The 13,320-nt window shown below is 50.3% G+C and overlaps 1 pseudogene and 1 gene segment (V, D, J or C); both read left to right on the top strand.

Annotated features, from left to right (window-relative positions):
• The first annotated feature begins 3,118 nt into the window (after positions 1–3,118).
• Positions 3,119–8,852, top strand: LOC119519328. The segment is given in 4 exon segments: positions 3,119–3,256; positions 3,533–3,859; positions 8,326–8,415; positions 8,839–8,852. Coding segments are annotated over 4 exon segments (477 nt in total).
• A 2,679-nt stretch (positions 8,853–11,531) lies between these two features.
• Positions 11,532–12,024, top strand: LOC119519327 (annotated as a pseudogene).
• Positions 12,025–13,320: the final 1,296 nt, after the last annotated feature.

Here is a 13,320-nt window from a genome sequence, read left to right as displayed (position 1 = left end):
TTATATTGTAATTCTTTGATTGTTTCCATGGAGATGTGCCCCACCCAATTGTGTGTGATGACTCTGATTGGATAATTTCCATGAAGGTGCTACTCCGCTCATTCAGGGTGGGTCTAAATTAAATCACTGGACCATATAAATGAGCTGACAAATGGAAGGAACCCAGTGCAGCTGAGAGAGACATTTTGAAGAGGAGCTACAGCCAAGAGGGACATTGAAGAATGCACAGAAGTTAAGAGAGTATCTGCAGATGAGAGACAGTTTGAAGATGTCCATTGAAAGCAGACTCTTGCTCCAGAGAAGCTGAGAGAGGACAAATAACCCAAAAGCAGCTAAGAGTGACATTTTTGAGGAACTGCAGCCTAGAGAGGAATGCCCTGGGAGGAAGACATTTTGAAACCAGAACCCCAGAGCAGACACCAACCATGTGCCTTCCTAGCTAACAGAGGTTTTCTGGACATGGTTGGCCATCCTCCAGTGAAGGTACCCAATTGCTGATGTGTTACCTTGGACACTTTATGGCCTTAAGACTGTAACTGTGTAACCAAATAAATCCCCTTTTATAAAAGCCAATCCAGTTCTGGTGTTTTGCAGCCTGGCAGCATTAGAAAACTAGAACACAAAGAAACAGATAAATTTTGCTCATTCATGAGAAAAAATAATTTGAATGAAATTACCCTGAAGGTGCCAGATATTAGCCTTGTTATTCAAGGAGTTAATAAACTATTTATAACATATTCAAAGAGCTAAAATTAAACCATGGAAAAAAACTAATTAGGAAAATAATGTATTAGTAAACATGTAAAGTTAATAAATAGAAATTTAAAAAAGCAAAAACATAGAAGTTCTGTTAAATATTTACTTAACAGATCAGGGGTGTTTTATACTGCAGACACACATGACCAAAAGATGCAAACAGCTGAATCCTATTCTTCCTAAAAAGGAGACTGCAGTTAGACTACTGTTTTCCACATATGCATCAATTCCACAAGGGATCCAGGAACTGTCTAATGATCTGTTCTATATACTATGCTGGCTTTACTATCACTCATCTTTGGTTTCAGTTCACAGGATGGCTGCTACTGCCCAGCCATCACACCCTAGCCTAGATAACAGATGCTTCATGAAAGCAGAACATTTCCTTCCATCACATGACAAAAGGGCCCTGAAACAGACTTTGGTGCTGGACCTTAGATTCCAGTGGCCAGTGCTGGTCACAGGGTCACTTTGGGAAGCAGGTGCCTGGCATTTAAATGAACATAACAGATGACACATTAGAAGGTGCTGGCATGTCTGTAGTTTCTTCTAACAATTGTGCTTATCACATTGCCCAACACACAGGATTGGAAACCTCTGGGGAACCAGGACCTCGTCTTGCTCACTGCTGAGTTCTCAGGCCCTGGGATGTGGCCAGACCAAAGCAGTTATGAATAAATATGATGGGGGGTGTTCACCTCTGTCTGTCATTGATGCAGGAGCCATCACTACCCCTGATTGGCCTGGCCCCCAGATCTGGCTCAATTAGCAGCCAATCCTGGTGTCCTGTGTCCCCCAGGGCCAAGTATCAGGGCCATGACATGATCACCCGTCTCCAAGAGATGTGTGCAGGTGCCTCAGGTTGGTCTTGCCTCCTCCAACTTAAATGACACTGTTTATCCCATGCTTTATGGGTCACCTAGACTCTCTCTCCTGGTCTTCAGGCAGGTGGGGCCTCACAGAGAAGACTAATTCCTCAATGGAGCCAGAGTCCATGGATCAGGGAGTCTCCACCCTGAGTAGCAGGCTCTGCATCTCCCCCTGGACAAGGACACCCCCTGTGCCTCCAGCAGCCAAGGTGGAGCAGCCACCAGGGGGCAGCAGAGAGTCACCTGGCAAAGCCCCTGGGGGTGGGGCCCTGGGTCTCAGGGGACTCTAATGAGGAGGGAGGGGAGCACCTCAGACCTGGGGGAGAAGGTGACCTTCCTGTTCTGCAATATCCTCCCCGACCCTGCTGCTCACACCCTTCTGGGCTTACATCTCTCATCTCTGGCACTTGAAGATGTGGCTTCTGTCTCTGACCACAGGTCCAGGCCCCATGCTCCTCCCAGCCCACAGTTTGGCCACAATGCTGGGCCTAACCACAAATGCCTCATCCTCTCTGTGACCCCAGAGGCAGGGGTCAAATTTTATTTTCCAAGATTTCTCAGTCCCTGGCACACATCAGTATCTATATCAACTTTCCTCAATTGATTAATCAAGATAATATTTTATTAATTCATTTTCTCCAGCAACTGGGGAAATTTACTTATGATTAAAAATCCCTGAGTTGTTCCTGGGCTGGCAGCCCACCCTCATCCCCTCACACAGCAGATGACACCTGATCTGTGCCTGCCCTGAAGCCACACTGGGGATACTGAGGCAAAGAACTGATGACCTGCCCCTGGAGCTCACAGCCAGGGGCAGACACATCAGCCCTTGATGGTTGTTTAAAATACCCATGGCCCTGGCCAGGAAAGAATATTCTTCTGGCTCTGGCCCTCAAAAGCAGGACTTAGGGGAAGAGCACAGCCCCTCTCCAAACCTCCTGTTGTCACCTGTATGATGGGACAGGAAGGCCACTGCCCTGGGTTCTGGGTGGTCAGGGAGGTGTCACCCTTGCAGTTTCCAAAGGTGTAGCTAGGATTAGATGCAGCATCTGAGCTCCTCTACAAAACACTGAATATTCTAGACAGGACACCTCAGGGCCCTGGACTGTAATGCACGCCCCCCTCCTGAGCCAGGTGAGCACAGGAAGGGAGTCCCAGGGTCATTCCAGCATCACCCTGTGCCCCTCTGGCCAGCTCCAGGACAGGGTCAAGATGACCCCAGGAGCAGGAACATCAGGTTCCCTAAAAATGCAGACAGGTGTCCCCTCTGGGCTCTGCAGGGGCCAGGCCAGCCCAGGACAATGGTAGGATGAGGTCTGGGGATGGAGATGGGCCCAGACTCCTGGACCAGCAGGGGGAGGAGAACCCTGTGGGCTGAGGGTGGGTCTGCAGGGGCCACCCCTCCCCTCTGTGCCCCTGGGGGCTGAGCTCTTCTCTGGGAGCCACAAAACTCCCTCAGGACAAAACCCTGAGCTCTGGCTGATTTGCATAACTGGAAACTCTCCTCAGCCAGGGGATAAGAGAGGCCTGGGGGGAACCAGCTCATCTGGAGGCCTGAGAGAGCAGATCTGGGGTCACCTCCACCATGGCCTGGACCCCTCTCCTCCTCACCCTCCTGGCTCACTGCACAGGTGCTGCTGCCCAGGGATGGAACCAGCACTGAGCACTTTACCCCTGGGGCTCTGGGCCTCAGGCAGCCTCTCATCCTCAGAGAGGCAGCTCATTACTGCAGTTTGATCAAGGGGTCCATCCACCTGCCCAGCCCTTTGTCAGATGTGATGGGGCTGATGTGAGAGGGTCTCTGGGAGATCCAAGACTCCCAGGAGCTCAGTCCCAGCTGGCAGGAGGAGAATCTCCCAGGCATGAGCCCCCCACACTAATCTTATGTCTCTTTGCTCCTCTTGCAGCCTCTGTGGCCTCCTTTGAGCTGACCCAGCCACACTCAGTGTCAGTGGCCCTGGGACAGACAGCCAGCCTCACCTGCTCTGGAGGAAAATTCGAGAAAAATTATGTTTACTGGTACCAGCAGAAGCCAGATCAGGCTCCTAAGCTGGTCATCTATAAGGATAGTGAACGGCCATCGGGGATCCCTGACCGATTCTCTGGCTCCAGCTCTGGGAACACAGCCACCCTGACCATCAGCGGGGTCCAGAATGAGGATGAGGCCGACTATTACTGTCAGTCATGGGATAGTGACAGTGATGTTGCTCACAGTGACACAGGCAGATGGGGAAGTGAGACAAAAACCCAGTCCTCTGTCTGTTTCACTCTCCCTCAAGCCCCAGGAGGACTGAGGGCAAACAACGTGCACACCTAGCCCATTCACCCAGGCCTGAGACCCCCAGGCTGCCCAGGCTGCCAAGTGTCCCGCACCTTCTGAGCTCCTGGCCAGGTCAGTGAGTCTGAGGGGTGTTGAGGGGTGTTGAGGAAATCAGAGCTGAGTCACCCTCAGGAGACCCTAGATGGGGTGCAGGACCACAGGGCTCAGGGGCCCCCATGCTAAGAGGGGGGTGTGGAATTGAGGTGGCATCAATGCAGCTTGGTGACCACACTGCCCAGTGTCCTCAAATGTCAGGCACAGTACAGAGGCACAGAGAGCTAGACAGAGCCCACCTGGGGGACCCTGTCCCTTCCCAGGCAGACACTCATGGGGGCCATGAGTCCTCCTCAGCAGCTGCCCAGGTCACCTGATTTATGACATGGAATTTCCTTCCCCTTTACCACCCCTCACCTCACATCCCTCCACACCCCAAATTCCTCACTCAGAGGTAATGTCGCTGGTACCTGCTCTGGCTTTGATTCCTGGCTCCCCCAAGGGGTCCCTGTTCTCTCAGCTCCTCAAACACACCAGAACCTCCCCACAGGGCCCTGACATAGCTCTGCCCCCACACTCTGCCCATCCCCTCTTTTCTCTTCCTGTCCCAACAGCAGCTCAAAGGCCAGCTCTTGAGGAAGGTCCCCCATCCCAGAGAGCATCCTGCCTCTCATTTTCTCTCACACTCTCCACTAATTTTCTGCAGAGCACTCATTGCTTCTTATGCTGTGCTATATTGAATTCTCTCTCTTCCCTCTGTCTGTCCCTCTACCCATCTTTCTGTAGTATATAAACACATGCATTGCTCTACTAAGTGCAACATCATTCTCCCAGAGGAGAAAACTAAAAACAAGCACCTCCCATTTCATAGTCACATTTCCTGACTTGCACAGGAATTTTTACAATAGCTGTTTAATTGTGTTACCAACCAGGACCCACAATCCCAGCCTCACATTCCACAGGGTTCTCTCCTGCCCTGCCTTTCTAAACCAGGAACCCTTGGAAACTTTGTCTGTGCAAAATATTGCACAGAGATCCACAGGAAGGGGTTGCACTCAGTCTCCACAAGAAAACCCAATGACTGCACCACAGGCCTGGGGTCAGTGCACATGTCAGGGTCATTTATTCAGTTCAGTAGGAGTTTGGAGTGGATTTAGGATTTGGACATGCAACAAGGGCATCATTTGTGACTGTTGTTCACAAATTGCACTGAGAAGAAGACAGTGACTGATGATGGCACTGTCCACTGATGGATACATACTGATGGAGTCACCTGGCAGAATGGGGAGCTCAGGGAACCTGTTATCCTGAAGGCAGAATTTTCTCATACAAAATAATTTCTCTGACCACAACAGGATGAAGCTAAAATCAACAATGGGAAAAAAACCAGAACATTTGCATGTATGTGGAAATAAAACAACACATCCTTAAATAGCAACAGGAAAAAAAGTCACAAGGGAAGTTTGGAAATAAATAGGTGTGAAAACAAAATGAAGGAAGAATGTAACAACAGCTACGGGAAACATCAAATACAGTGCTCAGAGGCAAACTTCTAGATGGAGATTCCTGTATTATAAAGACAGAGAAAGAACTCAGTCCACAAACCTCACAGCTCACCTTGAGTATCTAGGAAAAAGAGGGTCACTGTATTGGGTTTTGGGTGGTCAGAAGAAATTATGCATTTTCAGCCACCAAAGGTGGAGTGAGGGCTGGATTTGGCATCTTCAATTCCCACAAAACTTTCATGCATTTATAGACAAGTGATGCTGAGATGAAATTTCATTCCTGCATTACTGAGACAGGATTTCAGAAAGAAGGGGAGGATCCCAGGATAATTTCAGCATCCCTGCTATCACCTAGTACCCAGGAAGATTCCACAAACAGGGGCATTGAGTTCCCTGGAAAATGCAGACAAATATCCCTGCCAAGCTCTGCCATGGCCAGGCCAGCCCAGAATGATGCCAGGATGAGGTCTGGGGGTGGAGATGGGCCCAGGCTCCTGGACCAGCATGGGGAGGAGGAGGGAGGGCCTGAAGGTGGGGCTGCAGGGGCTGCCCCTCCACTGTCTGTGTCCCTGGGGGCTGAGCCATTCCCTGAAAGCCACAAAGTCATCCTAGAAGCAACCCCTGATTCTGGCTGATTTGCATAAACAGGAGCACTCTGCAGCCAGGGGATAAGAGAGGCCTGGAGGAAACCTTGAGGACTCAGTGAGCAGGTCTTGGGGTGCCCCCGCCATGTCCTGGATGCCTCTCCTCCTGTCCCTCTTTGCTCACTGCACAGGTGCAGTCACCCAGGATCACCCCCTCTGCCCAGACCCCAGGGCCCTGGGACAAACCCAGACCTGCCCTGAACTCTACAGGACCTGGGTTTGGGCAGATGTTTATGAACACATGGCCAGGCAGGGGGTGATTGGGGTTGAGATCCACTCCCCACCAGGCAGTGCTCACTGTGCAGTGAGCCCCAGAGGGCTCTGCCTTGCCAAGAGAAGCAAGCCTGAGTTGATGGGTGTTAAGGGATAAGAACATCTTGCAGAATCTTGTAGGGTCTCAGAGGGGTGGATTGGTGTGTGTCTTTTAGGGGATGAGGATCCAAATGAATGATTTAGGGCAAGTTTTTCAAGGAAGGAAACTGACTAGAATTGGGCCATGTCTGGCACCTGCCAGCATAGGACTGTGGGAAACAGTGAGTTGTGGGTCGTGTACATGAAGTTTTATCAGAGAAGTGAGCAGTGTGCCCTGGGGAGGCCTATTCATCAGATGATTTATTGTGTATCTGGATAATTGGTTTTTATGAATTTTCAGATACAAAGAGAGGCACTATTTATTGGTTTACTCCCTTATCCTCCTGGGCATGAATTTCTGGGACTGACAGAGGCATCATTTTGACAGAAGTTTTCCCAGTTCTTAGAACCTACACACATTCTATGTAGGATTAAAGAAAATAAGGAAAGAGAACAAGGATTGTTAATTTCCTAGAGGGATGTAGACCTAAACCACCCCACATGCAGGGAATGGAGATGAGATGTCCTTTAGCTCAGCCCCATAGTTTCTCATATGCCACTACTAGAAATAACCATGTGAGGGTGTCAGCAAAGGGTATGTTGGGGGAACTTCCAGATGAAGGAAACACTCTTCTCCAGGCTCATGCCTACCTGAGCTGGGACATATCAAGTGAGGGAAGGGAGCCTGGCCAACCTTGTCCTTGACCTTCCCTTCAGCATCCTTCCAGGACCTTCCTTCCCTTGGCAGGTGTTTGCCTGAGCATCACATGATCCACCACTTCATGGACTCACCCTCAACCTGGTTCTGCCCAGCCCCAAGCTCCTCCCCTCTGCACACTCCTGGGCTCCTCCTTCTGTTCCATGCCCAGGCCCTGCAGGGTCTGTCAAGCCCAGAGACATTGTCAGAAGCTCAGGTCCCCACCTGGTTTCAGAGAAGGTGCAGGGTCATCAGAGCAAACACCTGCTGAATATCTCAGCCCCTGGACAGCTGGGCAGGCAGCAGGGGACTGACCTAAACCCCCTGCAGTCCTCCTTGAACATCCCCAAAACAGCCCAGCAGGACTTCCTAGGGACAATGGACCCAGTCATGCCTCTAAGCAGAACCACTGAAGCCATTCTTGGGTCTCTCCTCCTGGCCACACCTCACAGCACCTGCCCAAGTATCCCTGAGTTAGGTATTGATCCATGCCTCCTTCACATATTTATCACTTTAATTTGCTAATTAGTTATTTCAAAGAAAAAATTAGAAACAAATTTGAACATTGAGAAAATAGTTAAATTACTTTATTTATTCATTCATTTATCCATTTATCTAATTAACAATGCATGTAAAGAAATCTACTTTAAGAAGAGCTGGATCACTACTTTAAAATACAGGTAGGACTTCAAAAGAAAACTCAGAAATTTGTGGTTAAGACAGTCATTTTCCTTCATAAAAAATTCACTCCTTGTTATTCTCACATACACAAAGTTCCTTCCTTCCTGCAGGGGGTGGTGCTGACAAAACTTTTGTGCTGGGAAGCCATCACCAGGGAGGAAATGGGGCTGATGCTTCAAGCTTTGAAGACAAGGTGTGAAGCTGCAGCTGACAGGGCAAAGGTCTCTACCTCATCCTGAAAAGTCACTGTGGAGCCACAAAAGGGGCCTGAGACAGTGGTCCCCTCCCTCACCATTTCCCTCCTGACAGGGCCCATCCTGACCACCCTGGGACCCTCTAGAGCAGCACCTCCTTGCCCACAACAAACTAACCAGAGCCTTTTCCTTCCTGGGAGTATGAGAGGGGCTGGGGGAGGCCTTCCCAGTTGAGGGGTCTCACTAGGCAGATTTCCATGTGTGTCCCCCATGACCTGGACCCCTCCCTTGCTCACCCTCCCCACTCTGCACAGGAGCTGCCCCCAAGCCCCACATGCAGACTCAACCTCCCCAGAACCCTGGGCTGGGCCTGGCCCTGAGCTCACCTATGCACTTCTACACAGGTGAACCCTCCTGTGTAGAAACCCTCAGCTTCAGGCTCACCTCTGCTCTCCCTGCAGTGCCCTTGGCCTTGGGAGACCCCTGCCCTGTCAGCTGCAGCTTCACACCGGCCTTCTCTGCAGAAGCCAGGCCAGGCCCTGTGCAAGTCATTTCTAGAGATACAACCTTGGTCTCAGGGATCCCATCTGGGAAAATGACCAAGGCTGTGGGGTTTTAACCCTGAACCCTGCCCAGACAAATGTGCCTCACACTCTCCCTGCCCAACCCAAACACCTACTCCTCCATGCTGAGCTGGAGAAAGCCTTGGGAAGGAGTCTGAAGTCCTGGGTTCTAGTCCCACTAGGCCATTAAGTCCCATGAAATCTGTTTCCTGTCCACCCTGGGCCTGTGTTTCCTGGTCTCACACTGGACCACTTGCCTTCCAGGGTTGCAGCTATGACCAAAAGAGTCGGAGGCTGACAGTGGGCTTCATTAGGGACAGAGCTCATCTAGACCATAAATGCCCATTGGGAAGTGGGATTCCATGCTCCTTAGAGCACTAGAGTCACCTACCTCCCTATCCCTGGGTGACAGGTCTTGAGGGCTTCTCACACCTAGGCTGGGGAGAAAGTCATCAAAAGAAAAAAGGTCTTATAGTCACCTTAATTTGGGGCATCAGGCACCTGAGACAGTGGTGGGTGACATCATGGTGAATTGATACACCAAAGTCTCTTTTCCTGGAGGAGAGGAGGACCCGGGCTGACAGGCCTGTGGTATGAGTGAGACTCACCCTGGAGGCATTTTCCAAGCCAGAGGTCCTTTGACAAAGGGGCAGGACTTTCTGCTCAAATGGGCCTCTTTGATTATTGCTCCATTTATTTATTTGATCAGGAACTATTCATGCAGCCCTTACAATGTGCAATACCCCAAGCCAGGTGAGAGAATTCAGCATTGAAAAGAGACTGATTGTCCCTTTCCTGCTAGACATCATAATGTTTTTAAACTGGTATTCAGAGTTCCTTGTAATTGTGGTTCACAGAGATAGAATTCATGTGTATTTTTCAAAAGGAAGATTCAAGCATATTGAAGAAAGTTTTGAACATGTCCAGAAACCCCAAAAGTTCAGCCTATTGGAGCTACAGTGATCCCCATAAAGTATTTAAGGGCTTGGAGGAGACTCTTCCCTGTTCCAAGGCTCAGCTTCTTCCCTCAAGCTTTTTAGGAATATTCCAGTTCCCAGAAGGGGCTGGCCTGGCTCTCAGGTGACCCTGGACCCTGCCCATTGTTCTCAATATTAATTCCTAATCATTTTGGATGAGATGTGAGGCCTTTATGGGTAGAGAAGGCCCCTTGGGGGTGGTGGGAGTCCAGAGCTCTGAGCTTCCTACTTGCCACTAGAGTCAAATCAGTTGTCCTATATGAAGTCCTCAACTTGGTTCTCACATTTTCCTGCTCCAACTGAACAAGATGACATTTCTTTTTATGGTTCCAAGGAGGCCCTCTGGCTCTTACAGTGAGTATTTCAAGGATGACTTAGGACATTGCTCCTTCCTTATCTTTCTTCAGATCATCAGCAGCTTCAGCCCCAGACATCTATCTCCACTGCCCTGGCAGATGCTCTTTGCCATGATTTCCCCAACACCCCACACTTCACCCCTTCCCCAGTGCATTTCTCACCTCCCTGGTCCCTGTTCCACTGGAGAATGTTGGATTCCTCACACTCCACCTTGTGCAGGGCCCATGGGAGCTCTGCCCACCACCTTGATGGCATCTTCAGGGCCACCATGTAATTCACCCCCAATAGCAAGGTGTGGCGCCTGCTCTCCTGGGCGTTCCCAGAACCAAATGCTGCCATCCATGATCTCCAGGATGCAAAGTCTGGCAGGGGGATCACAGAGGAGGTTTCACAGGAACTTCTCATAGGAACAACATCTGGAAAATAGCAAATGCACAGAACCAGGATGATGGTGACTGAGAGCTCTGTTGTAGGCTCAACAAAAGCCTCAGGAGACCCCATGGGGAGCTCAGAGTCTGGGAAAGCCCTTAGGAGTTTCTGTGCCTTCTGAAGAGGGCCAAGCATCGAAATGCTGCATGGTCACATTAGACACAGGAAAACCCAGGTGACAATATTTAGCCCAGGAGGTCAGGAGGGGGCTGCGTGGAGAAAGCAGCTCTCATGGGGCTGGGGAGTGAGAACTTCAGACCCAAAGACGGAATCTGAGAAGCCCAGCATGGCTCACAATCAGGGCCCCATCTTTCTTGGGGAGAGGAGGCTTCCCAATCCCACCCCCACTTGTTCATGCCCAGGAGAGCCTGCCCATCCCTCCAGCCTGCCCTGCACTCAGCCCATCCAAGGCTTCCTCCAGCTGCCCCTCACCAGGGAAGGAGGCCCAAGAACTGAGTCTCATCCTCACAGTCACTGCCTCCCAGACACACCAAAGAGAATGAGTTGACAGTGTGTGGGGGGCACAGGGCAGTGTTGTCACATGACAAGCCCTCCTGAAATGTCAACCATGAGTGGTCCTTAAGGTCAGAAGAATAAGTTGAACTAGTCAAAGGCTCAATAATTGTGGGAAGTAGGTCCATGACCAGCACTGGGCTCCTCATTCTGTGCTCTCTGCATTGACTCCCCAGAAGCCCTGGCTCACAAATCTCAGGGTCATCAGAACTATAAATGGGAGGGGAGGGAGTCCAAGATTGAAATTCTGGAAAACTCTGCCTTACCAGTTTCTGATCTGTTAAGAGTGAAGGAACCCAGCAGACCCATAGAAGAGCAGACCCCTTCTGAGTTCACCATCCAGATCAGGGAAGGAAAAAGGACAGACTGAAGGCTGAGGGAGGGTGACCTTCACATGTCAAAGACTGGCAGGCCCTCCTAGCAGGTGGTGAGGTGAAGTCAGGGTCTCCTGGGCCTGGGGAGCAGAAATCTGTGGCGTTGACCTTGAAAACTAAAGGGAGGCCCCTCTCTGTTCTCTGGGGACTGGTCTCTTCCTGCAAACTCAAACTGTCTCCCAGGCTGGCCAATGAGGGCTGCTCTGATTCACATCCCTGGGCCTGCCCTTCCCTTGGAGGATAACAGGGGCTGGGGGAGCCTGCCCAGGTAGATCCTCAAGAGGCAGAGCTTTGGGGTATCTGCACCATGGCCTGGATGGCTCCCCTGCTCACCCTCCTCACTCTGCACAGGTGCTGCCTCCATAGGTTCAACCCCAATGGGACACTGTGCTGGGCCCACCCCAGAACCTGAGCTCACCCAGGCCCATCCTAGGGGTGGTCTCTTGGGGGAGTGAGCTCAGTGGCCTCCATCCCACTCTCCCCTTTTCTCTGCAGGCTCAGTGGCCTCCTATGTGCTGAAACAGTCATCCTCTGTGTCAGTGGCTTTGGGACAGACAGCCAGGATCACCTGCTCTGGATACAATTTAGGGAATAAATATGTTGATTACCAGCAGAAGCCAGACCAGGCCCCTGTGCTGGATGTCTATGCAGATAATGAACAGCCCTTGGGGATCCCTGACCAATTCTCTGGATCTAAATCAGGGAATACAGCCACCCTGACCATCAGCAAGGCCCAGGCTGAGGATGAGGGTGACTATTACTGTGCCACAGACCATGGTGGTGTGAGCAGCTTTCATTAACACACAGTGACTCAGACAGATGGGGAAGTGGGACAGGAACCTGCATGACCATCTCATCTCACAGTCCCTACCACTCTTCCTGTGCTGGTCACACTGAGCAGGATGGAGCCTTCATATGGAGAAGAATCTTCATGTCCTACTTCTGCACTCTTAGGCTCTTCCCTTTCTCTGCCCAGATCCTGCACAGGAGGCCAGGCCCAGGGACACTGTGGGAAGCCTGGGTCCCCAGCAGACACAGATCAGATAAGGAGAAGTCAGAGCAAACACCCAGTGATAGCTTCTCCCTCCAAGACAGACATTTAAATAGGTACCAGGGGACTGGCATGAGCCCCTTGGAGCCCTCTGAGATACACCTTGAAAATTGTCAGCAAGACCTCCTAGGAGCATCTGATGAGACCCTCTCATGTCAGGCTTCCAGGTTTCCTCCAGGTCACACCTCAGACCACCTGCCCAAATTCCTTCAGGGATCAAGTCCTCTGTGTCCCATATGGTACTGAACAATGGTGCCCCCTTCCATTATTCATTTGAATTTAATTAGTGGATGTTTCTGAGAAAATCTCAGAGAAAAATTTCAATAAAGAAGTGTTCTTATTCATTCATCCATTTTATTTGCAATGCTTGTAAGGTGTCTACCTTTCAAGAAACATGCTGACATGTTTATAATGGGGACAGTATTTGTGCCAGTTTGAATGAATTATGTCCCCCAAAATGCCATTTTCTTTGAAGTAATCTTGTGTGGGCAGATTTATCAGTGTTGATTAGATTGTAATTCTTTGAGTGTTTCCATGGAGATGTGCTCCACCCAACTGTGGGTGATGACTCTGATTGGATAATTTCCATGGAGGTGTTACCCCACCCATTCAGGGTGGGTCTAAATTAAATCACTGACAAACAGAAGGAACTCAGTGCAGCTGTGAGTGGCATTTTGAAGAGGAGCTACAGCCAAGAGGGACACTTTGAAGAATGCACAGAAGCTGAGAAAGTAGCTGCAGCTGAGAGACAGTTTGAAGATGGCCATTGAAAGCAGACTTTTGCTCCAGAGAAGTCAAGAGAGGAAAAATGCCCCAAGAGCAACAAAGAGTGACATTTTTGAGGAATTGCACCCTAGAGAGGAACATCCTGAGAGAAAGCCATTTTGAAACCAGAACTTGGAGCAGATGCCAGCCACATGCCTTCCCAGCCAACAGAGGGTTTCCAGACACCACTAGCCATCCTCCAGGGAAGGTACCCAATTGCTGATGTGTTATCTTGGACACCTTATGGCCTTAAGACTGTAACTGTGCAAACAAATAAAGG

This window comes from Choloepus didactylus, chromosome 23, assembly GCF_015220235.1.
Source record: "Choloepus didactylus isolate mChoDid1 chromosome 23, mChoDid1.pri, whole genome shotgun sequence".
In the NCBI taxonomy this organism is placed as follows: Eukaryota; Metazoa; Chordata; class Mammalia; order Pilosa; family Megalonychidae; genus Choloepus; species Choloepus didactylus.
Note: the sequence above shows the minus strand (reverse complement) of the source record. Positions and strands in the feature narration are given on the sequence as shown.